The 13,169-nt window shown below is 50.2% G+C and overlaps 1 protein-coding gene across 2 annotated transcripts in view; it reads right to left on the bottom strand.

Annotated features, from left to right (window-relative positions):
* MYO1G (myosin IG) overlaps positions 1-13,169 on the bottom strand; it is an 80,933-nt gene that overhangs the window by 34,786 nt on the left and 32,978 nt on the right. For both annotated transcript variants that reach the window (XM_060281037.2, XM_088654451.1), the window contains exons 15-18: positions 11,303-11,469; positions 10,166-10,373; positions 9,215-9,438; positions 7,620-7,764 (exon numbers count right to left, since the gene is read on the bottom strand). In XM_060281037.2, coding sequence (XP_060137020.2) covers positions 7,620-7,764; positions 9,215-9,438; positions 10,166-10,373; positions 11,303-11,469 — 744 coding nt within the window. The remainder of the gene's footprint in view (positions 1-7,619; positions 7,765-9,214; positions 9,439-10,165; positions 10,374-11,302; positions 11,470-13,169) is intronic.

Below are 13,169 nucleotides of genomic sequence, written 5' to 3'. Positions count from 1 at the left end.
GAGGTAGGAGGGACCCAGGACAAAGGTGTAAAGGTAAAGGGACCCCTAACTAATTAGGGCCAGTCATGACCGACTCTGGGGTTGCGGTGCTCATCTCGCATTATTGGCCGAGGGAGCCAGCGTACAGCTTCCAGGTCATGTGGCCAGCATGACAAAGCCGCTTCAGGCGAACCAGAGCAGCAAACGGAAACGCTGTTTACCTTCCTGCCAGAGCGGTACCTATTTATCTGCTTGCACTTTGACGTGACTAAACGACTAAACAACAACAACAACTACAACATGCTTATGTTACTGTTATTTATTGTCTGTAAGCCGCTTTGGGATTCATTTGAATTGAAGGCAGCATATAAACACAATCAATCAATCAATCAATCAAACCCATAGCTGCCAAGTCTCCCGTATTCCCCGGGAAACCCCCGTTTTCCCAGCTGTTCCCAGCCAAAAAAATGGATTCTTTTGTTTTTTCCTGGTTTATTCTGACGCAGTGGCCATTTTGGAACTGGGCGGAGCATGCTCAGAAGCGACTTTTGATGCTGCTCTGCCCAGTTCCAAAATGGCTGCAGCCCGACTTCTGGTGCGGTGGCCATTTTGGAACTGGGCTAAGCAGCATCAAGTCACTTCTGAGCATGCTCCGCCCAGTTCCAAAATGGCGGCAGCGCTACTTCCGGTCTGGTACTTCCAGCCCGATCCCTTATTTTTCAAGAAGGAACTTGGCAGGTATGATCAAACCCCTGCATATAGGAAAACTGCCCTGGGAAAACGGCACAGGCATTTTAAAGCAAACTAGCAAAGCAGAAAGAAGTTCAGGATTGCTGTCTCCCCGATACGTTGACAGCTGCCTACATGGAAGGGTGCTTTTCTCATTTTCACTTCAATCCTGGGGAACGTTCAAATATATACAGCCTCCCACCGCAGTCTGCCATGGTACAGTCCGAAACCGTATGCGACCTCTGCCTGCCAGCCCACAAGCAGACCAGCAGCTGCCCTGCATAGGAAAGTTTTTACTGTGCGATGTCTTACTGCGGTTTTTATAACTTGTTGGAAGCCGCCCAGAGTGGCTGGGGCAACCCGGTCAGATGGGTAGCATCTCAATCAGGCATCCCCAAACTTCGGCCCTCCAGATGTTTTGGACTACAATTCCCATCTTCCCCGACCACTGGTCCTGTTAGCTAGGGATCATGGGAGTTGTGGGCCAAAACATCTGGAGGGCCGCAGTTTGGGGATGCCTGATCTAAATAAATATATTACCATTATTCTCGTGGCACAAGGCCTTCCTTTCAACCTACCAACCCCGCCTTTTGGGACAATGCTGTTTTCGACAACGGCACCTGAGGATGGCTGAATTCTAATGTATTACACACACACAGCCCACCCTGCTGCTCTGTCTCTTGATGCTGAACCGAGGTAGCAATTCTCCCTCTGTAAGAAACTGGGCGTTCGCCTGTGTGCGTGGAGGCTGATCTATTAACACAGTACGATTCCATAGCTAGCAAGTGCCGGAAACGTCTGCAGGGGCAGCCACCCACACAGCCTCTTGCTCCCGACTTAGAGGATTTGGGGGAGACGTCGCCATGGAGACAGCGCATGAGAAAAGTTCCTCCTCATACGGAGCTTTCTCCTCGCCGCATCTTCAAGCTCCCTGAACAGATGCACCTGTCTTCCTTCAGTGTGGTTTTCGGCACCCTCCCCAAATCACCCCACCCAGAGCCACCAGGCAGCAGAACTCAGCTGTGGGTGAAAACTCATCTGCTCGGCCTGGTGTGTGGGCTTGGGCTGACTCAGCAGGCCTGGGATGACTCAGGAATCCCGTTCCAAGGAACAAACAAAGGCAGGTGACACCGCCACCAAGGCAGGGGGTGGGTGGCACATGGGCAGCTAGAGTCTTCTACGCCAGCCAGCTTTGGGCTTGGGAATACAGCTGCATCTCGTGGAAAGAGAGTCCTCCTGCCGGCTGAAGATTTGGCTGGCAATTCCTCATCGGTTCCTGCATTTCAGTTTTCCTCCTCTCTGAGGACAGATGGATCGATCCATGTTAGGCGAACATGTGTTCATTCGCTCCTAAGTCCATGCAGCTTCCATAGTATTCCGAGAGAGGGTTTTTAAATCATGGAATCGTAGAGTTGGAAGAGACCACAAGGGCCATCCAGTCCAACCCCCTGCCGAGCAGGAAACACCATCAAAGCATTCTTGACATATGCCTGCCAAGCCTCTGCTTAAAGACCTCCGAAGAAGGAGACTCCACCACACTCCTTGGTAGCAAATTCCACTGCCGAACAGCTCTTACTGTCAGGAAGTTCTTCCTAATGTTTAGGTGGAATCTTCTTTCTTGTAGTTTGAATCCATTGCTCCGTGTCCGCTTCTCTGAAGCAGCAGAAAACAACCTTTCACCCTCCTCCATATGACATCCTTTCATATATTTGAACATGGCTATCATATCACCCCTTAACCTTCTCTTCTCCAGGCTAAACATACCCAGCTCCCTAAGCCGTTCCTCATAAGGCATCGTTTCCAGGCCTTTGACCATTTTGGTTGCCCTCCTCTGGACACGTTCCAGCTTGTCAGTATCCTTCTTGAACTGTGGTGCCCAGAACTGGACACAGTACTCCAGGTGAGGTCTGACCAGAGAATTTAAATTTTGTTTTAAAAAAGAACCGTACAAAAATTTGCATTCTATCACCCAAAAAACGTATTGCAGCGGTACCTTGGTTCTCAAACGTCTCCGTTGATGAATGTTTTGGAACCCAAATGCCAAAAACCCAGAAGTAAACGCTTCCGTTTTCGAACGCGCCCCGGAAGTCGAACGGCTTCCGTTACGTGTTTTTCAATTTTCTCAATTGGACGGGCAGGGAGATCAGGGTCTGGCTGACCGCGCATGCGCCCGGCCACAGAGGAGGGAAGGGGACACGTCGATGTCACAATACAACTCAACCCCACTCGGTTCCACTACACAGGCAGCATTGAGTTCAGCCGGCATTTTGTCACCCCTCTTGTGATGGCACCCCCTTCCTACGCCCCTGCTACTGACTGGGCTGTGGGTGGAATTTCAACTGCATAACGGCAAAATTCAGGTTGCAGAATTAGTGGTCAAGAAACCCACTACAGATTTGCAAAAATAATATTTTTGTGAGGAGGAAAGCAACACACAAACTGGAAAGTGTGGGTTTAACGATTGCTGGGAGCAATGTCAGTCTCCCCACAAACAAATAGGGACGGATGCTCCATAAGCAGGTCATAGAATTAAAAAAATTGTAGAGTTTGAAGCACACACACACACACCCCTGGGGTCACCTGGTCGTTCCCCTGCAATGCAGGAATCACAGCTGGATGGTGTTATGTAACTTCCCCGCAAACAAATCAGACCAAATCCCCGAAAAAACCGTGCAAACGGGTCAGGATGAAACCCTAGCGAATGGGAAGTGACCCAGGGTAGCCATTACCTGAGCTTCATGCACAAATTGCTATTCAGAGGTGGGGGTCCTCATTTGATACGGCTAACGGCCACCCGCCTCTCTAGTCAAAATGAATCCACACTAGCGTTTTGAGAAAATAATAGCTGCGAACTTCACTCTCTTCCCCCCCCCCCCACAAGCTCAAGAAGCTCCGATAACAATTTTAGATTCTCAGCAAACAAACACGCCAACCTTCCCTCCTCTCCCCCATCAGGATTTTGAGGAAGGCGGATGAAAGACACGCAAGGAAGTTGTGAATCATAGAATCATAGAATCATAGAGTTGGAAGAGACCACAAGGGCCATCCAGTCCAACCCCCTGCCAAGCAGGAAACACCATCAAAGCATTCCTGACAGATGGCTGTCAAGCCTCTGCTTAAAGACCTCCAAAGAAGGAGACTCCACCACACTCCTTGGCAGCAAATTCCACTGCCGAACAGCTCTTACTGTCAGGAAGTTCTTCCTAATGTTTAGGTGGAATTTTCTTTCTTGTAGTTTGAATCCGTTGCTCCGTGTCCGCTTCTCTGGAGCAGCAGAAAACAACCTTTCTCCCTCCTTTATATGACATCCTTTTATATATTTGAACATGGTTATCATATCACCCCTTAACCTTCTCTTCTCCAGGCTAAACATACCCAGCTCCCTAAGCCGTTCCTCATAAGGCATCGTTTCCAGGCCTTTGACCATTTTGGTTGCCCTCTTCTGGACACGTTCCAGCTTATCAGTATCCTTCTTGAACTGTGGTGCCCAGAACTGGACACAATGTGGCTCCTTTAGGGTTCCAGCAATTTAGGCAGACGGCTGCTGGGTTTTTTTTATAGCCTGCTTTGGATTGCTTTGATAAATGTTTCATGGCAGAGTCTCTCTCTCTCTCTCTCTCTCTCTCTCTCTCTCTCTGTTCTGTTGTTTACTGCCTTGCGCCGACCGTGGGATATAAATAAACAATTTCCCCGCATTCACCCTCTTTGCACATTTGAGGGTGTCTTTTTTTGTTTGTTTACAGATTCCCTAGTCTCACCTTCCCTCCCTTCGCCTTCATCTTTTCAAAACTAAAAAAAAGCCCATCCGTTAGAGCGGTGGCTCTCAAAGTGGGCAGTGGGATTGCCTTGGCCGGGGGGGGGGGGGAGCCAATAAAAGGCAAAGGGGGGCATCAGGTGGGGTATATACTGGAGTTATAAATGACCCTCAGGCTTTGAAAAGTCTGGTATGCCTGGATCAAGTTTGTCAGCTTTGTTGAATGAATTAAACTGAATCGTTCTAATTGGATATTGAATAAACGTGCAATTAACTGTTTTGAATTTCCTTGTGTCATTATCTTCCTTAGTGGGTCGCCCAAACCGTGTCCAGAAAGTGGTTTTAGGGAATGAGTGTTCAGACCCCTGGGCTCTCACTTGTGGGGTGCCTCAGGGTTCTGTCCTCTCCCCCATGCTTTTTAACATCTTCATGAAGCCGCTGGGAGAGATCATCAGGGGGTTTGGGCTGGGTGTTCATCAGTATGCGGATGATACCCAGCTCTACCTCTCTTTTAAATCAGAACCAGTGAAAGCGGTGAAGGTCCTGTGTGTGTCTGGGGGCGATTGGAGGATGGATGGCAGCTAAAAGTTGAGGTTGAATCCTGACAAGACAGAAGTACTGGTTTTGGGGGACAGGGGGCAGGTGGGTGGGTGGGATTCTCTGGTCCTGAATGGGGTAACTGTGCCCCTGAAGGACCAGGAGCACAGTCTAAGAGTCATTTTGGACTCACAGCTGTCCATGGAGGCGCAGGTCAATTCTGTGTCCAGGGCAGCTGTTTACCAGCTCCATCTGGTACGCAGGCTGAGACCCTACCTGCTTACAGACTGTCTCGCCAGAGTGGTGCATGCTCTAGTTATCTCCCGCTTGGACTACTGCAATGTGCTCTACGTGGGGCTACCTTTGAAGGTCACCCAGAAACTACAATTAATCCAGAATGCGGCAGCTAGACTAGTGACTGGGAGTGGCCGCTGGGACCATATAACACCGGTCCTGAGAGATCTGCATTGGCTCCCAGTATGTTTCCGAGCACAATTCAAAGTGTTGGTGCTGACCTTTAAAGCCCTAAATGGCCTCTGTCTGTATACCTAAAGGAGCGTCTCCACCCCCATCGTTCAGCCCAGACACTGAGGTCCAGCTCTGAGGGCCTTCTGGCAATTCCCTCATTGCGAGAAGTGAGGTTATAGGGAACCAGACAGAGGGCCTTTTTGGTGGTGGCACCCGCCCTGTGGAACGTCCTCCCACCAGATGTCAAGGAAATAAGCAGCTATCCTATTTGTAAAAGATATCCGAAGGCAGCCCTGTTTAGGGAATTTTTAAATATTTAATGCTGTATTGTTTTTAACACTCGATTGGGAGCCGCCCAGAGTGGCTGGGGAAACTCAGCCAGATGGGCGGGGTATAAATAATAAAAATTATTATTATTATTATTATTACTATTATTATTATTCATAGAAGAATCATCCAATTGTAGAATTGAAAGGGACCACAAGCATCACCTAGTCCAACTCCCTGCAATGCTGGAACTTCACCCAACGTGGGACTTGAACTCGTGGCCCTAAGATAAAAAGTCTCATGCCCTACCAACTGAGCTTTCTGAATAATGTTTTTTTTATAGGGTAGGGTAAGGGGCATCGGGAATGAGTTTATGGATCCGAAAAATTTGGGAACCCCAGATCTAGAGCTTCCCTCCCTCAGCTGATTCTTGCTAACTTTCCCTGTTCCAAGCACAATGCTAGAGAAAACAACAGCAGGTAGAGATTGCAGCCAAATACTGGCCCTACACCATGTTGTTAAAGCAGTATGATGCCAGTTTAAGCAGCCTTGGCTTCCCCCCACCAAAACCAAAGAATGCTGGGAACTGTAGTTTGTTAAAAGGGTGCTGCTCGTTGTGAGGAGACTACAATTCGCAGAGTCCTCTGAGAGGAGGGATTTGCTTGGGAGACCACTCTGGGAATTGTAGCTTTGTGAGTGAAACAGGGGTCACTCGGCAACTCTTTGGAAGAGTAAGGAGAGGTTGGATGGCCATCTGTCAGGGATTCTTGAGCAATGATTCCTGCATTGCAGGGGGTTGAACTAGGTGGCCCCTGGCGGTCCCTTCCAAGTCTATGATTCTGTCATTCTCCCAAGGCTAGTAAAATGCTGAATCATAAGGTTCTTCTGAATTTGGGAGGAGGGGGCGTTGATTCAGGTGGGGCAGGGGTTGTAGAGGAGAAGGAAAGAGAGGTGGAATCGCGGGGGTGTGGAGTGGGGGGGAAATGGACGAGCGGAGGAAGAGGAGGAGGAGGTGGAGGTTGGGCTTTTTCAAAAGCTCTGCAGTTACTAGGGAAACGGCAAGGCAGCCTTCTAAAAGTGTAAAGGGGGGGAAGTGGGAGAGGTTTGTTTCGTTTGGCCCCCAACTCACGAGCAGGATAGCAGTCCTGCAGGCCTTCCAGAACCATCGACTGAAGTCTGGTTCCCCCTTCTTTTGGTTTTTATCGCCATATTTTACCATAAAGGGTTAACTTCACCTCCTCTGTGTGATTTCCTGCAGGCTCGCTTCTGACACTCAGCAGGGAGGAGGGTGGGGATAATAATAATAATAATAATAATAATAATAATAATAATAATAATAATTTATTATTATTATTTATACCCCGCCCCCATCTGGCTGGGTTTCCCCAGCCACACTGGGCGGCTTCCAACAAAATATTTAAATACATTGGTCTGTTAAACATTAAAAGCTTCCCTAAACAGGGCTGCCTTCAGATGTCTTCTAAAAGTCTGGCAGATGTTTTTCTTTTTGACATCTGGTGGGAGGGTGTTCCACAGGGCGGGTGCCACTACCGAGAAGGCCCTCTGCCTGGTCCCCTGTAACTTGGCTTCTCGCAGCGGGGAAACCACCAGAAGGCCCTCGGCACTGGACCTCAGTGTCCGGGCAGAACGATGGGGGTGGAGACGCTCCTTCAGGTATACAGGACCGAGGCCAAAAGCAGAATCCTTTCACCCTGCCTGATCATTGGGCCCTGGCCCTGCCTGTCATTGGCTCCGGCTCCGCCTACAATTGGGCTCTCTGCCTTCTCTCTCTGCCATTCCCAAGGGCCACCAGCCACCAACTGTGCAGGAGGATACAGAAACGGCAGGGCATCAACTTCTCGCCTTCACTTCCGGAAACACTTACCGACACCAAGTAGTTCCTCCCCCAGCTCCTGGAGCAGCCCCAGTCCTTCCGCAGGCCTTGCAGGACGTCCAGGGCCGCCACTTTGGCCTTGATCTGGTCCATGTCGGATGGAGGGATGTTCTTCACGATCTGTCTGGCTCGCCACCTGGAGAAAGAGATCCCGGGAGAAGCTCAGGGAGAGATTCCGACTGAATAACTTTCTGACAGCAAGAGCCGATCGACAGTGGAACGGTCTCCCTCGGGAGGTGGGGGACTCTCCTTCCTTGGAGGTTTTTAAGCAGAGGTGGGATGGCCATCTGCCAAGGATGCTTTGGCTGAGATTCCTGCATTGCAGGGGGTTGGACTAGAGGACCCTCGGGGTCCCTACCAACTCTACAATTCTATGAGAGAGAGCGGGGGGATCTACACATTTGGTTTTTAAAGGTAAAAAAGAGTTAAAGTTCTGATAACTACAGTATACAGCCAACCCTTGGTTTCCGAACGGCTTAGTTGACAAACAAATTGGCTCCCGAATGCCAAAAACCCAGAAGTAACTGTTCCGGTTTGAAAACTGTTCTGGTTTTTTGGAAGCCGAACATCTGTCATGCCATCCACGGCTTCCAGTTGAGTGCAGGAAACTCCTGCAGCCTATCGGAAGCTGCGCCTTGGTTTTCAAACGGTTCCGGGAGTCGAACGGACTTCTGGAACGGATTAAGTTCGAGAACCAAGGTTCCACTGTATAGCCACATGGCATTCTTTTTCAACGTTAAAAATACATTATTAAAATGTGGTGCCAGAGGGCGGTCAAGAGCTCCCCCCCAAAAAAACCAGGTAGATCATACGGCAAAGGAACCGAAAGAGAAACCAAATGTCTTGATTTTTTTGGGAACAATATTGTTTAGTATTGTTCTAACAACGTTTAAAAGGCGAGTGTAGATCCAGCCGGAGTCTGCCTGGCTGGGCTTGGCCCGCACGGCATGTGTAGGTGCTATCCAGATCTGTTTTGCTCTGAAACGAGGAGGCCAAAGTCAGCCATGCCCAGTCATTTCAGGGGGCCTCCTCAAAGCAAAACACAAGCAGCATACAATCCTTCAAGATTTGCTGCAGGCTCCAGCAATCTGAAAGGTATTTGGGCACGGCATGGGGCCCTCTCCTGTTCTTACATTCCAAGACCCGGACTGCAGAATCTGGGACCGGCAGCCATGTGGCACCGGAAGTTGTGTCGGCGTAACTTCTGGTGTCGCTTTGCCCTTCTATGGGCACCAAAATTGGCCACCGGCGGCTTCGAAAGTCGCTTGTACGCATGTCAGGAAGTGCGTCGACGCAACTTCCAGTGTCGCTCCGCCCTTCTATGGGCACCAAAAATGGCCGTCGTCGACACCGGAAGTCGCGTCTATGCACTTCCGGACATGTGTAGATGCGACTTTTGAAGCCGGCGGCGGCCATTTTTGGTGCCCATAGAAGGGCAAATCGGAAAGAAAAAATGGCCGCCGGCAGGAAAAAATAACGGAGAAAAACGGGAGACGAAGTGATACGGGGGACCACCGGGAAAAGGTAAGTAAAAACGGGGGGTTTCCCGGGGAAAACGGGGTACTTGGCAGCTATGCTCCTGTTACCTGCGGAAGATGAGCTTGCTGTTCTCCTGGAACTGAGTCAGCACGGCCGGCGGTTCTGGCCACTCCACGCCCTTGCCGTAGTCCGCCATGCTGCGTACTGCCTGAAACCTTTGCACCAGCTCCAGGAGGTGAGACTTCACCTTGTGGCGCTTGTAGTAAGACATGATGGTGTAGGTGGCCCGCAGGTAACGGCAGCGCTTGCGGGCCAGGGCGCCCCTCCAGGCCTGCATAGGACGGACGAGTCAAATCAGGGCCAGCCAAGCCATGACAACCCCACCACCACCACCACCACACCAAACGCTCCCTGCACCCAGGGAAGTAAAAAGGAAAGGACCCCTGGATGGTTAAGTGCAGTCAAAGGGGACTATGGGGTGTGGCGCTCATCTCGCTCTCAATTATACACATTTAGGTGTGAGGCAAAAACATTCCTTTTTAACCAGGCCTTTGGTTGATCTTATTGACATCCAACACCCTGCAGATTTGACTTTGGGGGGGGGGGGAGTTATTGGGTGAATGCTTTTGGTTTGATTTTATATGTTGTGGTCTTGTTGCGAACCGCCCTGAGACCTCTGGGTGTAGAGCGGTGTATAAGTTGAATAAATAATAATAATAATTTGAACCGCCGACCTTCTGATCGGCAGGCCCAAGAGTCTCAGTGGTTTAGACCACAGCGCCACCCGCATCGCGATCTCAGGGGCAGAACAGCCTTGCCTTGCATGCAGAAGGTTCCCAGGCAGGGAAAACTCCCTCTAAGGAACCCATCAGGGGTGTAGCTCAGTGGCAGAGTGTCTACCTTGCGGGCAAAAGGTCCCAGGCTCATGACTCCGTTGCCTTGTTTTGACCTGGAGGTACGGCAGGCCTTCAGGTGTGGAATCTGGCGCCACATTCCTCCTGCTCATAGTTGCAACCGTCAGCACGGCGTTTGCACGGGCGTAAATGGAAAGTGGGTACCTTTTGCAGCAGCAGCACGATGATGGGGATCAACTGGGCCCGTTCCTGCTCCAGGGTGAAAAGCGTCTGGGGCGTGCGGATAAAGATCTTGGTGTGTCCGTAGGCAACGTCGTCCTGGAAGCCGTGCTGCTCCACCAAGGCCTGCGTGGCCTCCTGGTCAGTAGCCATGAGGTGGTTGGGCCAAGTGTACTCACAGGTCATCTTATACCTGGGAAGGGAGGAAGTTATCAGTGACTGGCCTGGCCTGAGATAGAGTCTGGGAAATGCTGGCTGCTGGACAGCGGGGTGGGAGAGCACCATCCCAGCAGCCTTTTCGCAGAGCTGCAGGCAAAGCTAACACCCCCTGCAAGGAGAAAGGTTGTAGCTCAGCCCACTACCCACTGTGCTAGCTTTCTGCTTGCATGGAACATTTTTTGGTTGTTGTTTTTTTAAATAATTTTTATTAGGTTTTATAAAACGAAAGAATAACATCCATATAATTACACATTGTTATGACATCCATATTTAAAGATAAAAAATTAAAAAGAAAAATAACAAAAAAATAACTAAACATTGACATATCCATATCATTTTTCCTCATTTTAATAGAGGACTTCCCCGGGTCCCCCTTCTAACGGTTCATTGCTTATCATTCTTGGCAGATTCTATAACTTATTGTCCAAATCCAATTACAATATCCTTTACCTAATTTTACATCTCATTATCATATCTAAGCTATTTTCAATTATATCTCACTTATTTCCTTTATCTGCAACTCCACAGTTGCTTATAAATCTCCTCATACATCAATTCTACAATATTTTTTATAATAAATTCTGCATTTTTTGGGTTTTTTTGCAGGGGAACTCATTGCAAAAATGTGAAAGCTGAAATGCTACAGTCTGTTCCGCCACTTTGGGACTACCCCACCTCATTCTGGGAGAGGATATTGGGGTCCCTCTCCCAGGTCTCATGATACTTTGCTTACTTACCATGCCCTAGAAATATTCCTACCATGAGAAACGACATCCATTGATTTTTGCCATTGAGTGTATCAGGCCAGGCACAGGGTGGCAGGGGGGAAGGAAACAGCCCCCGCCCACCTTTGGGAAATTTGCAGTGCTGTGTTTGTACAGAAGGCCTCGCGGTGGTGCTTACCGGAGGAGGAAGCGGTCGTAAGGCTGCCTGTAGGCGAATCCCGCCCTCCGAACGCGCACGTTCTCAAGTAGTCCCAAATACGACACCTGATGGCGGCAGCGCTCGGCGTCAAAGAGCAAGGGAGACTTCTGGTCGTTTGGCTTGATGCAACGGACGTAATATGGCTCCTGTTCGGAAGAGGCAGGAAAGGAATCAACGAAGAATGGGTGAAGTTCAGCAACACTCCCCCCTCCCCCCAAAAAAGCGCTTGCAGAGAGCCAGCGACTCACTGAGGAATTCTGCCTCATGGAGAGGCAGCGTGGCACAGTGGTTAGAGTGTTGGACTAGGAACCTGGGTTCGCATCCCTGCTCGGTAATTGCAAAGCTCCCTGGGTGACCTTGGGGGTCGGCCGCTCCCTGTTGGCCTAGCCTGCCTTGCAGGGTTGTTGTTTCAGGGGGTAAAGGAGGAGAGGGAGAAGAACCACGTATGCCACCCAGAGGGCGTTGGAGGACAAGGTGGGGTATAAAGGAAACAGATAAATAAATAGCCGACGGAGAACAAAAACAGGTGGATTTAGGGCTTTAAAGGTCAGCACCAACACCTTGAATTGTGCTCGAAAACGTACTGGGAGCCAATGTATGTCTCTCAGGAACGGTGTTATGTGGTTTTGGCGGCCGCTCCCAGTCCCATTTTGAATTATGGTGCTGGAGGAGACTCTTGAGAGTCCCATGGACTGCAAGAAGATCAAACCTATCCATTCTGAAGGAAATCAGCCCTGAGTGCTCACTGGAAGGACAGATCCTGAGGCTGAGGCTCCAATACTTTGGCCACCTCATGAGAAGAAGAGAAGACTCCCTGGAAAAGACCCTGATGTTGGGAAAGATTGAGGGCACTAGGAGGAGGGGACGACAGAGGACGAGATGGTTGGACAGTGTTCTTGAAGCTACCAGCATGAGTTTGACCAAACTGCGGGAGGCAGTGGAAGACAGGAGTGCCTGGCGTGCTCTGGTCCATGGGGTCACAAAGAGTCGGACACGACTAAACGACTAAACAACAACAACAACCCAGTCACCAGTCTAGCTGCCGCATTCTGGATTAGGTGTAGTTTCCGGGTCACCTTCAAAGGTAGCCCCACCTAGAGCGCATTGCAGTAGTCCAAGCGAGAGATAACTAGAGCATGCACCATTGGCCTTGTTGTAAGCCAAAAATAGCTTATCTCCTGAGTTTATGCCAATAACACCACGGCCTGATCTAGCAAGCTCTTCTTATATTCTGAGCCAGCCCACATCCCCAGCCAGTCGGCCTCCTCTCTCCTCCTCTCTCTGCCGAGTCGACAGAGTAGTTAGTTGCGAGGGTAAAAACGGGCGAGAGGGAGCCATTGTATGTGCGCTTGCCCCCGGGTTCCCTGGAGGGAGGCAGAAGCTGGAAATGCAATCGATAATCACAACAGGCTTATTTATAGAGCCCCGGTGGCACGCAAAGGGGGACCATCTGGACTCTCCTGTCTCTCCGCGGTGCTCCGATTCCTCTTCCAGAGCCATCTAATTTTGGTTCCCAGCAAGAGAGGCGGGAGCCAAGGAGCACAGGGGAGCCACGGTGCCTGCCAACGGTTACCAAGGCAGCTGAGGACCCCCGGTGGCCTGCTCTCGCCAGCGCCTTCCCAGGAACGGCTGTTGCAGGAATTGAGGGAGAGAGAGTGCAAATGCAGGTGCGGAGGTGGTCCAAAGCGGGGGTTTGTCCCCTCCTCCCCATGAAGCCGGGACATCGGTTTACATGTATTTATTTATAATAAAACAACGCATGTAAGAACACAAGACGGCATGCTGTTCTCGCAGTGGCCAACCAGACGCCCGTGGGAACCAGCAAGCAGGATCTGGGCCCAAGTGT

This window comes from Zootoca vivipara, chromosome 11 (assembly GCF_965207765.1).
Source record: "Zootoca vivipara chromosome 11, rZooViv2.hap1.1, whole genome shotgun sequence".
Lineage (NCBI taxonomy): Eukaryota > Metazoa > Chordata > Lepidosauria > Squamata > Lacertidae > Zootoca > Zootoca vivipara.
The sequence above is the reverse complement of the archived record's forward strand: the minus strand, read 5'-3'. Positions and strand labels throughout refer to the sequence as shown.